This window comes from Urocampus carinirostris, chromosome 20 (assembly GCF_059441175.1).
Source record: "Urocampus carinirostris isolate Australia breed hairy pipefish chromosome 20, RoL_Ucar_1.0, whole genome shotgun sequence".
NCBI lineage: Eukaryota > Metazoa > Chordata > Actinopteri > Syngnathiformes > Syngnathidae > Urocampus > Urocampus carinirostris.
In genome coordinates this window covers 26,079,620-26,099,305 of record NC_142368.1, presented here as the reverse complement: position 1 = coordinate 26,099,305, position 19,686 = coordinate 26,079,620, and the positions used below count along the sequence as shown (strand labels likewise).

The following is a 19,686-nucleotide window of genomic DNA, read 5'->3' as shown; positions in this document are numbered from 1 at the left end:
ATTCCAAAAAATTTGAACCAAAATTGATTAAAAAAGATCCTAAGTTAATTCATTTGATACCAATGATGAGTAAAGACAAAAAAATCACTTCTGAATTAAGTGCCAATGACTGTTGAAGACATCAATTTTCCATCTAAGTAGGTTTAATTATAGCTTTTGCGGCAATATCCGATATGTTCACTACACTTTTCCTTCCAAAAATGAGAAACTAAATGTCCTGAGGGCCGCACGGCGGCGCAGTGGTCAGCGCGTGTGCGGCATACTTCTGAGGTCATGAGAACCTCCTGTGTGGAGTTTGCATGTTCTCCCTGTGCTTGCGTGGATTTCCTCCGGGCACTTCGGTTTCCTCCCACATTCCAAAAACATGCATGTCAGGTTAATTGGCCGGTCCACATTGTCCCAGGGTGTGAATGAGCGAGCTAATTGTCTGTCCCTGTGTGCCCTGCGACTGGCTAGCAAACAGTTCAGGGTGTCCCCTGCCTACTGCCTGAAGATAGCTGGGATGGGCTCCAGCACCCCAGCGACCCTACTGAGGAAAAGTGGTGCAGATAATGGATGGATGGATGGATAAATGTGCTGAACATATGGGAAGGTGCCACTAAAGGCTTGATTCAACCCATTGACTGTAAATGGAAAATTAAGTTTTGACATCTAAAGGTATTAATCGCACCCAATGTAGGACATATTTTTGACGTTCTTTTAAATCAATAGTATGGAGTGAGTTAAAGTCAAAAGCATTTGATGAATTTTGAACATAACTAAATTGTGCTTAACTCAATTACTTCATGCGCAGTTCCTTCATAGCCAGCCTTGTTAAGTGGCGGATTGATGTCTAAATCTGTCACTGGTACATAATTCAGAACTGATTTTCAACGTCTTAAGTCGTCATTGGTAGTGAATGAGTCAACACAATTTAAATCTCAAAGGAATTAAGTTTGTATTTTTTGTGTCTTCCACTATCTTCACTTCATACAAAGTTTTTAAAACAAAAACAACAGTAAAATGCAGTAAATAAAAAGAACAATTCTGTAATATATTCCACGATATCATATTGCTATGAGTGGGAACCAGCAGAGCGCATTTCTATTGAGCCTTCTGCCTTGTAAACCAAAAAGTTAACTTCATTCATGCGGCCACAATCCATTATCCTGATCGCATATTCCTGTTGGCAGGGATGGCCAGAGCTCACTATTGTTGAGCCTTTTTTTTTTTTTTTTACCATTACTGTATTTACGCCAAACATGAACAGCATTTGTATGGCTGTGATCCATTATTCCCAGTCCCGTATTGTTGAGAGCAGGTACTGGCAAATGGCATTTTCCACCCACCTAAAATGAAATGCTCAATTGTGGCCGCGATCCATTATCCCTGGTTGACTGTTGCTGAGAGCAAGGTTTGCAGAGCACTTTTTTTTTGGCTGTCGTCAGCCTCACATTCTTAATGGCTGGGAACCAGCACTCTCTGATCCATTATATGACTAAATTCCTGAAAACATAATTATCTAAGATGTTAAATATTGAAGATATAATGTTGCACTTTTTTTACTTTCATCAGTTTTAACATGAAGCAAATGATCTGGTATGTCAAAAGGCAGATATTGTGCATATTGTAGTTACTTTTTACTTTAGGTATGCCGTATGTATTTTTATATAATGCGCAAATATTCTACCATACCAGATTATAATGCTCCTCGTAGTTTGAGTTGTCTCTTTTCACATTCAAATCAGTTAAAAAAAATAGAGCAAAACAAAACAAATAGAAGCAAAAGGTTTTTCTAACAGAACAATATAAACCGTAGATTCCGGACTATAGAGCGCACCTGATTATAAGCCGCACCCACCACATCTTAAGAGGAAAACCGATTTTGTACTTACACAAGCCACACCTGTATATAGGCCGCATGCGCCTATATTAAAACGTGTAACGCAATCACAAAATTAGCCCAAACCCGGCTTTGAGTCCCGCAATTGTAAATGAATATAAAGTACACAGTCCAAAAACCACAGCCGGCAAAATGAACCGAAAATTATACCGGTACTTAAGGTTTGATGCAGACCTGCAGAGTCCGGGTGCCCGTTAAAACTAATCCAAGGAAAAAAGTCTATATTTCCAAAGGTAAGGGTGGGAAAAATATATATCCACTATTGTCCGCCGCGACAACAGGTCTCTCTCACCTTAACCCCACTTCCTGTCAGACGGCGTTTGCTCCGCCCCTTTTTTTAAGTTCGCAAAACATATCAGAATAAGTGCCTCAAATAACATTACATTACAAAAATATTCAGGTGCAAATACATATTATACATCGGTTACACATATTTACAAAGAAAGACGGTACACCGAGAGAGTTTTCAAAGCTTCAATTATAATATTATAGCTTTTATCCCAAACAGTGCCTGTGAAGGGTAGCAAAACGCTACTAGGAACACGCTTTATACAGTAAACGGGTCTGTTAAAAAAACATACCGGGCTTGTAGAAACCACGGTAAACCGTCCTCGTCTTCCTCTTTATAACTGATGTCATCAAAATCGTCTTCCCCAGTATGAGAAAGAGTCTTTGTCATATAGAAGTCCGCCCATGCGCCCTTAATCAAAAATACGCTAGCAACACGCTCGCAAAGTGAAGTTTACGTGCAGTAGCTCTGTTTCCTTCTTAATCGGACTGCTCGTTTGCTTTTAGCTTGAAAGCTACGTCATGTGCCTTTCTTTTTGCTATTTGCATGATGAGGATATGTCTACGCTAATTTAATTTTTGCACAAGCTAAGAAGTTGCAGTCTTCCTCGGCGCATATATTCCACCGGTCTAAATCTTACCTTTTGTATTTGAGCGCCGCTGGCGGCTGTTAGAGAAATTACATAAATTGGCCGCATCACTAAATAAGCCGCAGGGTTGAAGGTTTGGGAAAAAAGTAGCGGCTTATAGTCCGGAATTGACGGTATATTTTTTTCACCTTTTTTAGACTATTAGTTTAAACATGTTGTATATTGTAAGGTGGTGAAAGCAACCTAAGTCACTATTTTTTAAGCATAATTATATCCTTAGTTCTGTTCATTTTGTTCTCTAAAATCAATTTTCTTCGGTCCTTTCATGTTCCCCTTAGACTCGTTTTATTTCCAGTGCTGTTCCGCCTCTGAGCCATTCCCTTTTCCTTTGCCCATTTTTATTGCGGCTTCCATAACGGCATCATTAGAATTTTCTAACCGAGCGAGCCGAATTGAAAACATTAAACGAGTTTGTTTCTGAGGTAATTAGCAGTAACGAGGAACACAGGAAGTTAATGGAAATGCCACTTCCTGTCGCAGCTGATTGAAACTCTCATTTGAACGAAATGAAAACGGTGCAACAAGTCATGAATCTGGGAGGAGATTAGGAATTGCTCCTGTTATTTAGCAAACATATACTAATTCCATTACTACGACATAAAGCAGTATACCATTTTTCCATAGTCTTTCCTTTGTAGTTATTCTCAAAAAGAATTAAGAATGCAGTATTACCTATTGATTTTTTGTGGGTGGACAGTCTAGGGGATTCCAGGGACATTAATCCCTCCCCAGGGTGGGTTTTTTGGGGGGTAGGGGTTTGCTCCCTCAATACAACAAATATGATTTTTTTCTATAGTTACCAGTAGCAGGAGAACCCCCCGACCTGACTCAGATACAGCACCTTCATCTTGTTGCCGTTGTTTTACGGTGTAAAGTGCCATCCCGCTCTTCAGAGATGAGCCCGATATCGGCATTGACGGGCAACGGCGTGTGTCTATCAATACTAATACAAGATCTTAAATCACTGGGGAAATACAATTTCGTTCCAAAATGTTGATTATCACATCGTACAACTTAGATATGAATTTAATGCACTTATATCTTGATAGAATTGTGTAAAAATAACAAATATTTTAATTTGTTTTTTTTTGGGAGAGGGGATAATTCTTTGAAGTATTGGTATGGATGACTTGTATCCGTGACTGCTTAAGAATAACTAATTGTTAGTGTCCCACAAGTTAATATAAAAAAAGCCCAATTTTTAGATATCTTTTATTCTTTCAGTTTTTTATTTGAAGACAAAAATAGCTGCAGTTGGCATTGGTTGTTATGACCAATATCTTCAAAACGAGACCTGTATCTGTCAGGACCAGAACGGAAACAGAACCCAATTGCGTAACGTTTCTCACAAGTTTATTGAGATAGAGAGAGGAAGGGCAGCGCCCGCGATCCGGTGCTCGCTAGACGCGGGAAGGAGGCCGCTGTCGCACTCAGATTGTGATCCTTATACGGAAGTGGATCTTCCGTAATGAACGATGCTAGTGTCAGGGACGGAAAAACTGGTTGGTTGCCGGGACCGGGAGAGCAAAGCATGGTCCGGGTCGGAAACGAGTCCTAAGCCAGGACGGGAGAGTAGAGGTAGTCGGGATCAAAAATGAGTCGTGAGCCAGGACGGGAGAGCAGACATGGTCGGAATCAAAACAGGTCGGAGCCAAAGAGAAACAGGAGCAAAAATGGAAGAGGCGGGAGTCAGGGTCGAAAAAGTGTTTTTTTTTTCTATTTTACTAAATAATTATTAAATAATTATTCTAAGATTGGAATAGAAATGGTATCAGACTCATAAAGGATGTTTGCATCTATCTTATATCATGTATTATAATTTGTATTTGTATGCAAAGAATTGCCAAGACAACACCGAAGGTGACCACTGCGAACGCTGCGCTCCCGGCTTCTACGGTGTGGTCCGAGGTTTCCGTGATGACTGCAAACCTTGCGCCTGCCCCCTAACCAATCCCGCCAACAAGTACGTGTTTCGACGCTCCCTTTTATTGTCTCTCATGAACTGAAATGTTATTTTCTTGTCCAGTTTTAGTCCAATCTGTGTCAATGAAGGCTACGACGACTACCGTTGCACAGCCTGCCCTGATGGATATGAAGGAAAATACTGTGAACGGTAAATGGGAAAAAATAGATCCAATCGTAAATGATGAGGATAAAATGTCGGTTATTTTTTTCTTTTCATGTCTAGGTGTTCTGCCGGTTACCACGGTAACCCTCGGGCACCCGGAGGTCGATGCGAGGAGTGTAAGTGTTCCCCCTGGGGTGCATTGCCCGGGCCGTGCCACCCCGTCACCGGCCAGTGCCGTTGCACGTTTGGGGCGTCCGGGCGGGCTTGTGACCGCTGCATGGAAAGGCATGTGTGTGGACCATCCGGGATCATCTGTGAGGACTAACACACAATATTATCACATTTGGAATTCAAATTATTTCTCTGCAGTTGATTTCAGGATTCATACAGGTGCTTAAAATCTTTGAAAATGCTTGGATTTTAATATTGAGGTTTCAAGGTCAGGAAAATGATTTAATGCTTGAAATTGTTGCCATTGCCATGTTTCTTGTTAATGAAGTAACATTTGGAATAAGTGCGTGAAAATGATGCTGACATGCCTGCTCTCGCTGCTTGTTTTTATGCCGTTGTCATGTGAATTGTCACCGCACCCCTACTGTTTGCAGCCAAGAGGACTGCTCTATTTAGAAAACCTGATTTTTTTGGCTTGGCTCAGAGAGAAGAGACGGCTCCTTAGATTTTAAATTTTTGTTTTAATTATATATTATCAATAATAATAAAACATTGTGAACCAAATTATTTTATAATTAGGTATTTCATATGTTTTGCAGGGATTCACGAAAAACACATACAAAAATAATAGTAAAATACAAAACAATGTTTGACACACTTAACAGATTTAAAGTCACACAACATCAGAAAATCCTTGAAACTGCAAAACAACAAAATAAAAAATAAAATATTGACTCTTCAGTGTCATAAATAAATAATGAAATGCAAAAAACTAATGATTTAAAATTCTATCTTAAGCAATTTAGACATAGATCATCTGAAAGACACAAAAACACATTTAAATGAATTCTAAGTAAAACAAAAAGCAAAAGATCATCAGTCTCTGAGATTAAAGAATTGAATGCACTCTGTTTCGGAGCAATCAATGTAATTGGAATAAGTTCAAATTTGGCTCATTTTTCTGTTTTTAACATTTACAGTACTTTCTTTCTTTTTTTTTCCTCTCCCGTATTGAACTTAATTATTGCCCAACACTTATAGAGCCCTTTCCGTGTTATTAAACACAGAAAAAGTGTGACGTATCCAAGCTACGTGTGCATTGTTGAGGCAGAACGGCAGAAATCATGTCAGTTTATATCAGCCTATTGTCACAACAAATAGTTTATCATAGGTAGGAACAGGGGCAGCACGGCGGCGCAGTGGTTAGCGCGTGTGCGGCACAGTTCTGAGGTCGTGGGAACCTCCTGAGTGGGTTCAAATCCAGCTCCCGGCCTTACTGTGCGGAGTTTGTATGTTCTCCCCGTGCTTGCGTGGGTTTCCTCCGGGCACTCCGGTTTCCTCCCACATTCCAAAAACATGCATTTCAGGTGAATTAGCCGGTCCAAATTGTCCCTAGGTGAGACTGAGCGAGTGAGTTGTCTGTCCCCGTGTGCCCTGCGATTGGCTGGCAACCAGTCCAGGGTGTCCCCTGCCCACTGCCCGATGATTGCTGGGATGGGCTCCAGCATCCCCGCGACCCTGCTGCGGCTGCATCGGCTCGCTACAACGGGTCCGGTGTATCGACATTTCGTTCTGTGTACATTGTTACAAAGAATGACAATACAAAGGAAATTATTATTATTATTATTATAAGCGGTGCAGCTGATGAGATGATGAGGTAGGAACAGCGTAAAATAGCACAAAGTATGTGTTAGCAGCAAGATAGCGACTTTATTTTAGTCATCAAAGTCAACAACAACTAAAATCTTCTTTTGATCTGTGCTGTATTTCTTCCTTTACAGGGATTAAAAAATGGCCTTCAAAATGCTTGAAAAAGTGCTTGTGTTTTACCGTGAAAAAGGTGTACAAACGCTATGTCTAGGTGTTTACTCATTCACTGCGGTCGATGTCTAGCCGTCATGTTTTAGTAAGTGGGGCAGTGAATGAGTTAAATATTATGTTATGATTATAATATGATTTACATAACTCGCGGTTACCACAACAATAAAAAATTGTAAATTTAGTTGCCTTTAAAATTAATGAAAGCAAGAAATTAAAATCATTATCATGTTATTTTTGGCTGCTTCCTAGAAAAAAAAAATATTGCCGCATAGTGTACCCATAGGCGTCCGCCTGCAGCTCTTTTTTTTCTCTTTTGCCTTTCAACCTTTTCTTCGTAGGAGCCAGCAGCCGAGTGCATTCACATGATGTTACTTTTTTTTCCATTTCATTTTGCCAAGCAAGTACAGTACAAATGAGCAGATCTTACCCAGTAGCCCTTGGAGACAGAAGGCCCTGCACCCGAATTGAAATTCCAGCCATTCAGCCAATAATTTAAACGTCATTTGGAGATAATTTTAACTTAATATGACCATAATGGCGAGGCCAATTTACTTCTATTAGCATGTCTTGAGGCAGTACAAGGGAAAGAACAGAAAGAAATTCTGAAGACAGATGCTGGTGAGAAATTGCCATGAGACGGTTGCGGGGGTGATTGCTCGATGCTTTCAGGTGCCCGACGCCAATCTAGCTCGCCTGCTTCCCTCTAACTATAATAGCAAATCCTTATGGCTCACTTGCACTGAGGAATTCAGAAGTCCTCTATTGATTGTGTTCAGAATTTGGCCCACAAAACACCTCAAAGTTTCATTCAGGGTTGCTTGAAATCCTTTAAAATACTTGATTTTCAATGCTGTGTTTTCAAGATCTTGAAAATGCTTGAATTTTGGGTGAAGTGCTTGAAAATGCTTAAATTTGATGCCATTGTCATGTTTCGTGGCAGTCTGACTTTATACACCACGCATTTTGAATAAGGAATTTTAGTGCGTGAAAATAAAGCCTGCTCTGGTGGCTTGTTAGCATCACCACTTGTACTGATCGCACCCAAGAGGACAGCTCTATTTAGACACCTAACTTTTTTGGCACAGCTCACTGAGAAGCGCTCGCTCCACTGATTTTTTTTTTTTCCGGATGATATCAATATTATTAAAACATTATTAATCAGAAAATGGTCTGCATTAGTATAGTACTTTTCCAGTCAGTGAAGAAGTGCTTTACAATGTGTTTCGCATTCACCCATTCACACACACACGCTCTTACACACACACACCAATAGCGGCGTCAGCCATGCAGGACACCTACCTGCTTATCATGGGCATCAGGGCTTTAGTGTATTTACCAAGGTGACTTCGATTAAACTTGGAGGAGCCGGGAATAAGACCTGGACCTTTTGATCATAAGACCTTCTTCTATTTTAACCAATTTATACACTGATCCTCTCAAAAACACACACAAATTATGAATTAAAACAACTAAAACAAAAAGCAAAAGATCAGCACTCTCTAAAATGGAAAGATGTTCTGTCTAGATTGCTTATCTATAACATTAAAATGAATCCAAATTTGGCTGTTTTTATGAATACAGTACTGTCCTTTTTTGTCTCCCGTATTAAACTTAATCATTACCAAACACCTATAGAGCTTGTTTGTAAACAAGTGTGACATACCCATTCTGTGACTTGGCAGAATTCATGTCAGTTTATAGCAGCCCATTGACACAAAAAGATAAATAGGAACAGTTTAAAATAGCACCAATTTTTTGCTAGCAGCGAGATAACGACTTTATTTCAGTCATTAAGTCAACAAAAAAAGTTAATCCTTTGAAGGTTCTGGGAAAATTGATAAATTGGGCTTGAAAGTGCTTGAATTTGGCCATGAAAAAGGTGTAAGAACCCTGTTCATTGCGTTCATTTTTGGCTTAATTTGAAAGATCTCTCGGTAGATTTGGTTTAAAGCACAGTTGAAAATGTTTTATTTCCCCAGCAAAACAGAAAACTTACAAATAATTCTGGGTTTTTTTGGGACCGTGCACTTGCATGCCACGTGTGTTTTGCAGTGAGTGTTCATATAAACGCTAATACAGTAATCCCTCTGTTATCGTGGTTAATGGGGACCAGAACGCCTGGCAAAAGTGTCAAATTCATATAGAGATAATGAGAGTATATGATAATAACTGAATAACAACTACACCTAAGAACACAGAATTACAGTTGAATGAATGATTTTTATTATAATAAATTACTAAAAACATTTTTAATGTCCTCCTCTTTATTCAAACATTGCAGTTTTGGGCAGATAAGAAAAATTAGTACACATCACAACTTTAAATATGATTAATATTCTCAATATAAAATGATATATAATATCCTTAAGTATCTGCCCTTTGTACAGAGTTAAACACTTCATCAATATTATCTGTCTTTTACTTTATTGTATTTACTTATTTTCTGTTTTTCCTTTTTTTATATTTCCAGCACTTTGTGTTGCCTTGAAAGTTGTGAACTTTGTTTCATGATATAACAGTCAAAGACTACAAATTTGAAATGTCCATGCCAATTTTGTTTGTGATGATGAAATGTTTATTTAAAACAATGTAACATACTTGACAAACAAAAACAAAAAACGGTCTTGGCGCCTTCTGGTGGTAATACAACTCCTAGCGCCACAACACTTGCATTGATTTAATGTGCTTAGTGGCTCATAAATCTCACAACACAAGAATCGATGATCTAACTAGTTACCAACGACTTTAATAATAGATTGTATTAGTTGTTGAAGCCCTACTCCTAAGTTGTTCTCACTTTCTACATATTAACAACAAATGGCATGAAATATTTATCATAAACGTGAAAAATTACACCTTACAGAGCCTTTCAATATGTGAATTGTTGGTGTTCCTCTATTTTGTTTAATAATAAATGTGGTACTATAAAGAATTTTTATGCTGAGTATGCTTAAGTTATGTAGAAAAAATATGCATAACACATTCAAAGTGGATTTTTCAGTCACATTTGAATAATACATTCGTTTATCATTATGCTACCTAATGATTTTTGTTTCTTTTTTGGGGAGGGGTTTCGCATTTTTGTGTGTGTGTTCTTGCACGCTCCAGTTCTGTCATAGATTGATAGAGTAGAAAATGTTTTTCTTTAATTCATCTTCAATTCCCCTTGTCAGGAATTTTAATTCCAGCAATAAATCAGCCCCCGGCTGCAGCTAAGAAAGAAAAAACTCTCCGTTTACGCGCACACACGCGGCGTGTGTGGAAAACGGGCCCCTGATGTGCAATTTCTTTGCCTGTGGTTTGAGCTCATTGCAGGTGCGCTCACAGTGCCTAGGAAAAGCATTGGCCCCTAAGAAATTTGTGTCATATTGCCGCATTTCAGGCTTCCTACTCAAAGCTAAAAAAAAAAAAAGAAATTATTTTTTAAGAAGCAATAACATGCGAGACACACTAGTGAAGTAAAACGGAATCATTCTAACATTTTCTATATTATTTAGAACAAATCCACTAAAAAATAAGTGTTGCAAAAACATTGGCACCCTGTTCTCTCAGCTCAGTCAACTGACTCCGGAAGTTCCGAATGATCCAATGTCGACCTAAATGACTAACAATGGCAAACAATGTGCACCTGCATGTCAATAAGTCTCAATTTAAATGTGTCTGCACTGTAATTGGCTCAGAGGTCTGTGAAAAGTACAGACAATATTATGAAGACCAAAGAACACACCAGGAAGGTCAGGGAAGAAGTTGTGGAAAATGTCCAAGCGAAAATTGGATACAAGATTTCTCAACATTTATACATCTCCCGGAGCACTGTGGAAGCAATAATATCAAAATGGAGAGAGCCACTCCCTCTAAACTGTTGGCCAAAAGAAGGAGAAAACTCATCATTGAAGCAACCAAATAGTCCATGATCACATTGTGGATGACCTGCAGGCATACTCAACTGAGGTTGGACAATTTGTTCATTAGACAACTACTCATCATGGTCTGCATAAATATGCCCTTTATGGAGTAGTTGCAAAAAGAAAGCCCTTTCCGAAATAAAAAGACACATTTGGCGTTTGTAAGAAGCCAAATCGGAGACACAAATAACATGTGGAACATGGTGCTCTGGTCAGATGAGTCCAAATTTTAGCTTTTTGGGCTGAATGCAAAGCGTTAGATTTGGTGTAAGAGTAAAACTGCACATCACCCTGAAAATACTATCCCCACTGTTACCAGGGACTGGGATGATCGTTACAGTTAATAAATAAGACAATGGATGGAGCCAAATACAGGGCGATCCTGGCAGAATATACGTTGGTGTCTGCAAGAGACCTGAGAATGGGGCACACGTTCTAATAGTGCAGTGACCCTAAACAAAAAGCACCATCTAAAATGGAATGCTTAATAATATAAACTTGTTAGAAATGCCAAGCCAAAGCCCAGACTTTAATCCTAAGGAGCATTTGTGATAAAATCTGAAAAATGCTGTGCACAAGATGTCACCATCAAAACTTAAGGAACTTGAGCTGTTTTGTGAGGAAAAGTGGGCAAATATTAATGTTTCAAGATGTGCAAGACTTATAGAGACAATCCTCAAAACACTTGTAATCGTAGCAGTAATAGGTTGTGCAATGTATTAAATCAAAGGTGGCCAACATTTTTACAACACCTACTTTTTGATTATGAATACATTTATTTTATTTTCACTAATGTGTCTGACATGTTTTTTAATCTTGGAATATATTAAGAGACATATTTTTTTATCTATACTTTTGAAATATGACACTATGTCAAAAACGTCTTTTTTTTCTATTTTAATAAATAATTATTAAACAATTATTCTAAGATTGGAATGGAAATGGTGTGGGTGTTAGGCGGGCGCAATACTTTTGCAAGTTTTTGTAACTCTCTAAAAAGTTTCACTTTCCGTTTCCGCCTTTAGCGTGCGACGACGAGTGCTCGGGTTTACTGATCAGCGACATGGACCGCCTGTACCGTATAATCAGCGACATCACCCTGACCACGCCTCTACCGCCGCCTTACAAAATGCTCTACCGCTTTGAGAACATGACCGAAGAACTCAAGGTAATACAAATTATAAAGGATGTAAGAGGCCCTAAAAGTATGCAATTGTCAAACAACATCTGTCTGTTGTTGTCCTGCAGCACATGCTGTCACCTCAGAAAGCTCCGGAGAGGTTGCTGCAGCTGGCCGACTCCAACTTGGGATCGCTGGTGGTGGAAATGGACCAGCTGCACAGCAGGGTACGCGTGTCTCTTATCCCTTTGTCTCATGGAGCAAATGGGCTTTGGTGTGATTGGAGCTGGGAGTATTTTCTCGCCATATGCGCAAAAAATCTTCAAGCAAAATCAAGTCTGAGTACTTAGGCGACAGACTGAAGCTCAGCGTGAAAACAGCCTGCAAGGTCGCGGCTTGTTGAGTGACATAAGAAGAGATCAGAACAAATTTTTCGGCATGAAAATTATTGCCGCTTTGCTGCCATGCGAGTTGAGATCACATGACATTGGAGGGATAAATGGATGACAGATTAGGGATCGATTAGAAAAACAGCTTTTTTGGGTTGGCTTACTGAAATGAGACGGCTTTTTCAACTCCCAATGACTCCTTTGACTTCTTGTTTTTTTAATGATGTATCATCAAAAGATGGCAAAATACAAATTAAACTAAGTGAAGCAAAAGGCAAAACATCAGTCTCTAAGATAGAAAGATCAACCGTTTCCTCAACAAAACCAACACCAGGGATATGTGGAAAGGCATTCAGGCCATTACCAAATACAAGCCAACCACCGCCCCAGTGCAGGACACTAGCATGGACTTTCTGAATGACCTCAACAAATTCTTTGGAAGGTTCGAGGCACAAAACGGCACCACTGCAGCGAAAGCGGTTCCAAATCAGGACGAAAGAGCACTCCACCTGGACTCATCTGACGTGAGGAAGACCCTGAGAAGGGTCAACACAAGGAAGGCTCCAGGCCCGGACAACATTCCGGGGCGAGTACTTAGGGAGTGCGCCGATCAGCTGGCTTGTGTACTAACAGACATTTTCAACACCTCGCTAGACCAAGCCAAAGTACCATCATGCTTCAAATTTGCCAACATCATCCCAGTGCCAAAGAAACCCCAGATCTTATCATTCAACGATTACCGGCCCGTTGCACTGACTCCTATCATAATGAAGTGCTTTGAGAGACTGGTTAAAGAGCACATCACCTCCAGTCTCCCCTCCTCATTCGACCCCTTTCAGTTTGCCTACAGGACAAACCGCTCCACCAGGGATGCCATCTCCTCTGCGCTTCACCTGAGCCTGACACATCTAGAGGAGAAGAACACCCATGTGCGGATGCTGTTCCTGGACTTCAGTTCAGCATTCAACACCATCATCCCACAACATCTGGTAGACAAAATGAGACTCCTGGGTTTCAACACCCCCCTGCGGAACTGGCTGCTGGACTTCCTCTGTGACAGACCCCAATCAGTGCGGATAGGTCAGAACAGTTCAGATGTCATCTACCTCAGCACGGGCTCCCCCCAAGGCTGCGTCCTAAGCCCCTTGCTGTTCACCTTGATGACACACGACTGCGTCCCTAGGTCCGCCACAAACCACATCGTGAAGTATGCTGACGACACAACAGTGGTGGGCCTCATCAGGGATGACAACGACCTAGCCTACAGAGAGGAGGTGGAGCAGTTGGTGGGCTGGTGCAGGGACAACAGCCTGGTCCTGAATGTTGACAAAACTAAAGAGATCATTGTCGACTTTAGGAAAAACCAGCCCAACCATGCCCCACTTTGCATCAACAACAAGGCTGTGGAGGTTGTCAGCAGTATCAAGTTCCTAGGGGTGCACATTACAAACAAACTCACCTGGTCCGTGAACACTGCATCACTGGTTAAGAGGGCACAGCAGCGCCTGTACTTCCTGCGGAGGATGAGGAGAGCCCACCTGCCCCCACCCTCCCTCATCACATTCTACAGGGGCACCATAGAGAGTATCCTGACCAGCTGTATCTCTGTGTGGTGTGGAGGCTGCAGCGCTACCGACTGGGGTAGTGTGAGGAGGGTAACGAGGACAGCAGAGAAAATAATCGGGACTACACTTCCCTCCATTCAGGACATTGGCCAGAAGCGCTGCCTATCCCATGCTAAGAACATTACCGGGGACCCCTCTCACCCCCATCATGGACTGTTCACTCTGCTAGCCTCTGGGAAGAGGTTCTGCAGTGTGCGGTGCAGGACCACCAGGCTCCGCAATAGTCTAGTCCCCCTGGCCATTAGACTGTTAAATGGTCAATCTAACATATAGTTAACTTAAATCTAAACGGCTGCTAATCTGACTTTTTGCACTACTGGCAGTTTTTTATAGCTTGCCACTCATTGCACATTGCTCTCTGCACTATGGTAATTACAGCGTTATTGTTACAGTGTTAATGTTACTGTGTACCTGACTTGTTAACCTGACTGCCCATTTTGCACATCTGGTTAGCTACTCTTCTTGCACTATCGGCACTATGGTAAAATACTATACGTAGCCAATTACAATACAACTTTATTTATATCTGTACATTCAAGGAAACTGTGGGGGTCAGATGCATCGACATTTCGTTCTGTATACACGTGTACTAGAATGACAATAAAGTAGATCTGAATCTGAATCTGAATCTGAATTAATAAAATGAGTCAAAATGTGGCTAATTTTTCTGCTTTTTATACATACAGTACTTTCTTTTTTGTCTTCCGTATTCAACTCAATTATTACCCAACACTTATAGAGCCTTTTCTGTGTTAGTAAACAAGTGTGATGTCGCCAACCTGCACGAGCATTGTTGAAGCAAAACGGCAGAATTCATTTCAATTTATAGCAGCCCATTGACAGAAAAAATTGTAGATCATAGATAGAACAGCTCAAAATAACTAAGTATGTGCTAGCAGCAAAATGGTTGGACTGATTGTCATATTATTATTGGGTTAAGAACTGCAACTAAAGACCATTAGAATAGTTGACTGGTACCGACTATTGAAACTATTAGTCAACTGTAGTCAACTAATTAAATTGAACGTTACTTTGATTTAATTATGTGGCTAATGATAAGCAACAGAAGAAAATGGTACAATGAAAAATACAGCCTTTATTGACCATAGTCCTGATTCATAAAACCAGTTCAGTACATTTTATGGGACAGACAAATAAATAATAAATCGGATAAACATTTTTAACCCTGCTCACCAAGAAGAGGCACATTAACAGCAGCAGAACAGTAAAAAAACAAATACGATTTTCATTTTGTGAAGTACATTCAGTGGTCAAGCACAAGTCTGTAGAAAAACACTTAATTAGTCTCAACATTTTGAACTCAAACACTTTTAACAACCTTTAACAAGTGACATTTGTTTTGCGGACTGCATGCATTTAATTTTAAATATGTTGGAGAGGCACAGTCTGACATAACCCTTAAGCTCTCTTTTACAGCGAAGTATACTCTTCTAAAATGTAAAATCACATAAATTTGTTACTCTGCAAAATACATGCTTCACACCGGATTTCTTCTTTGAACGGTACTGAAGAAATTGAAAATTGGCTTTTAAAGTCCTTAAAAGGTGCTTGAATTTGGCCATGAAAAACAGGTTCCCTTCCTGTGGACGGATGATTTATATTAATTATACGAACCTTAACTTTTTTCCCTCTCTGACTTGATTTAAAATATACAATTATGCTGTCGAGCAGCACATTTTAGTGGCCTGTGCACGACTTGACATTCAGCCTCGCGCTCACACACTTGATGGATGACACGGCATCGTCCTTTTGAATATCAATAATTACATACTCTGCTGTGTTAGGCTGTAAATGGGGAGGGGGGGCTGTACCAGCGCTTCATTGCATGTACTTTTGTAATCATTTGTGTGATCGTGTTTGTATCTCAGTTAGTGTTTCTTTAAACATTATTCACTTGTTAATAAAAATCACTAAGGAAAAAAAACATTTTGATACACAAACTAAAATAAAAATGATCCTTGTGTCATTGTTTCCACTGGATGTGAAAGTCAATAACATTCTTGTTGGTGTGTAGGCAACTAAGGTATCTGCTGATGGCGAACAAGTGGAAGACGACGCCGACAGAATTCACAAACGAGCAGAGATACTGGAGAAGTTCATCAGGGACACGCTGTTGGGAGCTCAAGGTACCATGGATCAGTCTTTTTCTAATTTTTTTTCGATATTCATCCACCTTAGTAATACTGATACCAGGGTTTTCATTAATAAAAGACTGTCAGCACAAAATAAGGGGTATGCCATTTGTAAGCAACGTTTGGTAGTTAGAGAAAACAAACTTGCCTGGAGAATGCCTCACAAAATGTGAAGAAAAGGGAAACTACACGAGTCTTTTCAAAACTCGTCTTGGCATTTTGGAGCACCACATACAATTTAGATCATTACGTCAGGAAAACGGATGAAAAACCTTGTTTAGTTATTCTGTCTACGCACACTTTGGGTGAATTATTTTTGCAGTTTTGATAGTTCAATATATTTTAATCAAGACACACACTCTTGGATTTATGGACTTTTCTTTTATTTATCATCTACTGAAGAAGCTTGAATAGAACACGAAACAATAGTAGTCATGTTTATTTGTATAGACCTTAATCACAAGGAGTCTCAAAGGGCTGCACAGACCACAGATTATTGCAAACCAGACTATTATTACACCATCCCCTTATCTAAAACCTACATGGGGGGCAAGGAAAAACTCAAAAACCTCAACATGAGGAAAATGAAGAAACCTTGAGCAGGGACCGCACATGAGGTAATCCCCCTTCCAGGATGACCAGGCTGCAATGGATGTTTCAATAACAAACAATACACAAATATTGTCAACATAAAATATAGGTCATCCATATGCTGTAGAATAGAAGTGTGTTTTAAGCCTAGATTCAAAAAGTTCCACTGAGGTTGCAGATCAAATCTCAGGGGGAAAAGCATTCCACAGCACCGGGGCCCCAGAGAACGCTCTTGAACCTGTGGTTCTCTTCTAGGCTCTTGGGATCACTAATAGACCAGCATTTTCAGAGCGAAGGCTCCAAACCGGAACATAGGGGGAAATTAAATCTGAAAGATATGAGGAAGCAAGTCCATGCATGATTTTGTATAATACCAACAGTACCTTAAAATCACAACTTAAGCTAATAGGGAGCCAATACAGGTCAGCTAAAATCAGGGTACTGTGATCAAACTTTCTTGTCCTAGGTAAAAGCCACGCTGCAGTATTTTGTACTAGCTGAAGACTTCGGGAAACCGGAGCGTAGTGCATTATAGTAATCGAGACGGAAGGTAACAAAAACATGAATTATAATCCCCGCATCGGACTCAGACAGCAAAGGGTGAATTTTAGCAATGTTGCAAAGATGGAAAAAAGTTCTAGTAATATTCTTAACGTGTGTTTGAATGGACATGTTGGGGTCAAGTGTGACACCTAAATTTTTGACTGGGTCACTCTGGGTGATATTACATTTGTCAATGTTCAGAGCAGTTTTTGAGAACAAGTCACGGCATTTAGATGGACGAATAACTAAAAATTTAGTCTTTTCAGAGTTAAGGTGCAAGAAGTTGAGTGACATTCATTCTTTTATCTCAGTGAGGCAGGCCTCCATATTTCCAAAGTTTAGTGTGGCAGATAAGCAATGGAAACTGATATTATACTTGCGAATAATATCACCTAATAGAAGCATGTAAATGCTGAAAAGAAGGGGGCCAAGTCCTGAACCCTGCGGAACACCGCAGGTAACACTAAAGGGCTCAGATGTAATTTCACCATATTTAACACAGTGTGTCATTTCTGAGAGGGAGGATCTTAATCATAAGAGGACAGTTCCTGAGAGACCAATCCATCCTCACAGTCTAGTAAGATATTATGGTCCACAGTGTCAAAGGCAGCACTTAGGTCCAGCAGCAGCAAGAGTGATGAAGCGCCGCAGTCCATTGCTAGTAGAAGCTCATTGGTTACCTTAATCAGGGCTCTGTCAGTAGAGTGGTTAGCCCTGAATCTTGATTGCATAGATTCAAAAAGATAGTTTTCAGATATAAAATCATTCAGCTGCTGTGCAACAACATTTTCAAGTACTTTAGAAAGAAACGGTAGGTTTGACACAGGTCTGTAATTACATAAGCTTTCTGGATCATGGTTGGATCATTTCAGTGTAGGTTTAATAACAGTGGAATTAAAAGCAGCTAGAACTACACCTGAGGAGAGTGGTATGTTTATAGTATTTAGAACTGAAGGTCCAAGGACCCCAAAAAGACCATTACTCATCGAACCCGGAAGCGAGTCAAACAGGCAAGTAGACGGTTTGGCCATATCCACCACTTCTTTAAGATTATCAAGTGACATGTCACTAAATTGGGAAAAAAAAAAATCCTCGGAAAGTCACCATGTCGCGCATCTATAATTTTCAGACCTTTAATATGTGACATATTTACAAAGTCTTTAGTCTCTTTCCAAAATGCGTTGAATCTTCTTAATAAAGAAGACCATAAAGTCATTGGCTCAATGGGTAGGACTATCGGGAATAGCCTGTTGCTCGTTAGTGATGCTACAGTGTCGAAAAGGATTTTGGGGTTAGTCCTTTGTGCCGCAATCACCTTCGAAAAATAGGCTGATTTTGCAATTTCCTGCAGTCTTGTTTAAGCAATCTAGTTTCATCAGTAAACCAAGGCGTGTGTCTTTTAGGTTAAGACGTAGGGGCGCCACGGAATCCAGAGTGGCATTAAACTCAGCCTTTATATAAAGGGAACAACGCAACTACTCCTGAAAGAAGTTAAGAGAGCTCAGAAACTATACCAGTGCAAATCTTGCGTCGACAAAAACATTTAGTTTCTTTAATACAATTTTAGCCAGTACCTCAAATATAACTAAATAATGATCAGAAATAACAGCAGTACACGGTAACACCGTCACATGTAAGGTTGAAACTCCTCAAGTCAGAACAAAGTCTAGTGTGTTTCCATCTTTATGAGTCGGCAAATCAATTAATTGATTAAAACCAAATGTGTCAATTAGAGACCGAAACGCAATAGTAAGTGAACTGAGTGGGGAGATAATATGAATGTTAAAGTCCCCCATAATTATTATTTTGTCTGCATAGGTTACTAGGTCAGACAACAGTTCAGTGAATTCATCTAAGGAAACTGAGTATGGTCCTGGTGCGCGATAACGTGTTGGGTCTAAAAGAGGGCAGACCCGGCCCTAAAGGCCCAGCAGCTGACCAAGAAGGCAGGCAGAGGCAAGAATTAAAGTTTTAGCTGCTGCAGCAGGGAAGGGATGGTAGAAGGTGCGAGGCTAAGGCACGCTCGGCTCTCCTATCTCTTCTGGTTCCTTCCGCTGCTGTAGGGCGTACTTATTATAGAGTCAAACATACGCAGAACATACAATGGAAAAGAACTGTCTGTCGTTGATCAAAACAATAATCTGTGAATCATTGGGTGAGGCTGTGTGTGTGTGTGTGTGTGTGTGTGTGTGTGTGTGTGTGTGTGTGTGTGTGTGTGTGTGTGTGTGTGTGTGTGTGTGTGTGTGTGTGTGTGTGTGTGTGTGTGTGTGTGTGAATGATTACTTGTGTATTAGATGAAAAACAGGTTGAGCAAGTTAATTTCATCAGGTTGAGCAAGTTAATCTGTAACTAGGAGTCTAAGAAATACACAATAACTGAGAGTAAATAAATTGAGCTTACTTTACATAATGAGTTACTACAAACATTGGCTTAATTTTCACGTTTTTGTATTTTGATAGCGTTCCCCATTTTACGTCCAT

The 19,686-nt window shown here is 40.1% G+C and overlaps 1 protein-coding gene across 1 annotated transcript in view; it reads left to right on the top strand.

The window, feature by feature from the left end:
- The window catches only part of lama2 (laminin, alpha 2), a 278,494-nt gene that overhangs the window by 195,623 nt on the left and 63,185 nt on the right, over positions 1-19,686 (top strand). Inside the window, exons 33-38 of the mRNA XM_088324972.1 lie at positions 4,659-4,783; positions 4,847-4,933; positions 5,009-5,202; positions 11,811-11,953; positions 12,034-12,132; positions 15,955-16,066. Coding sequence (XP_088181098.1) covers positions 4,659-4,783; positions 4,847-4,933; positions 5,009-5,202; positions 11,811-11,953; positions 12,034-12,132; positions 15,955-16,066 — 760 coding nt within the window. The remainder of the gene's footprint in view (positions 1-4,658; positions 4,784-4,846; positions 4,934-5,008; positions 5,203-11,810; positions 11,954-12,033; positions 12,133-15,954; positions 16,067-19,686) is intronic.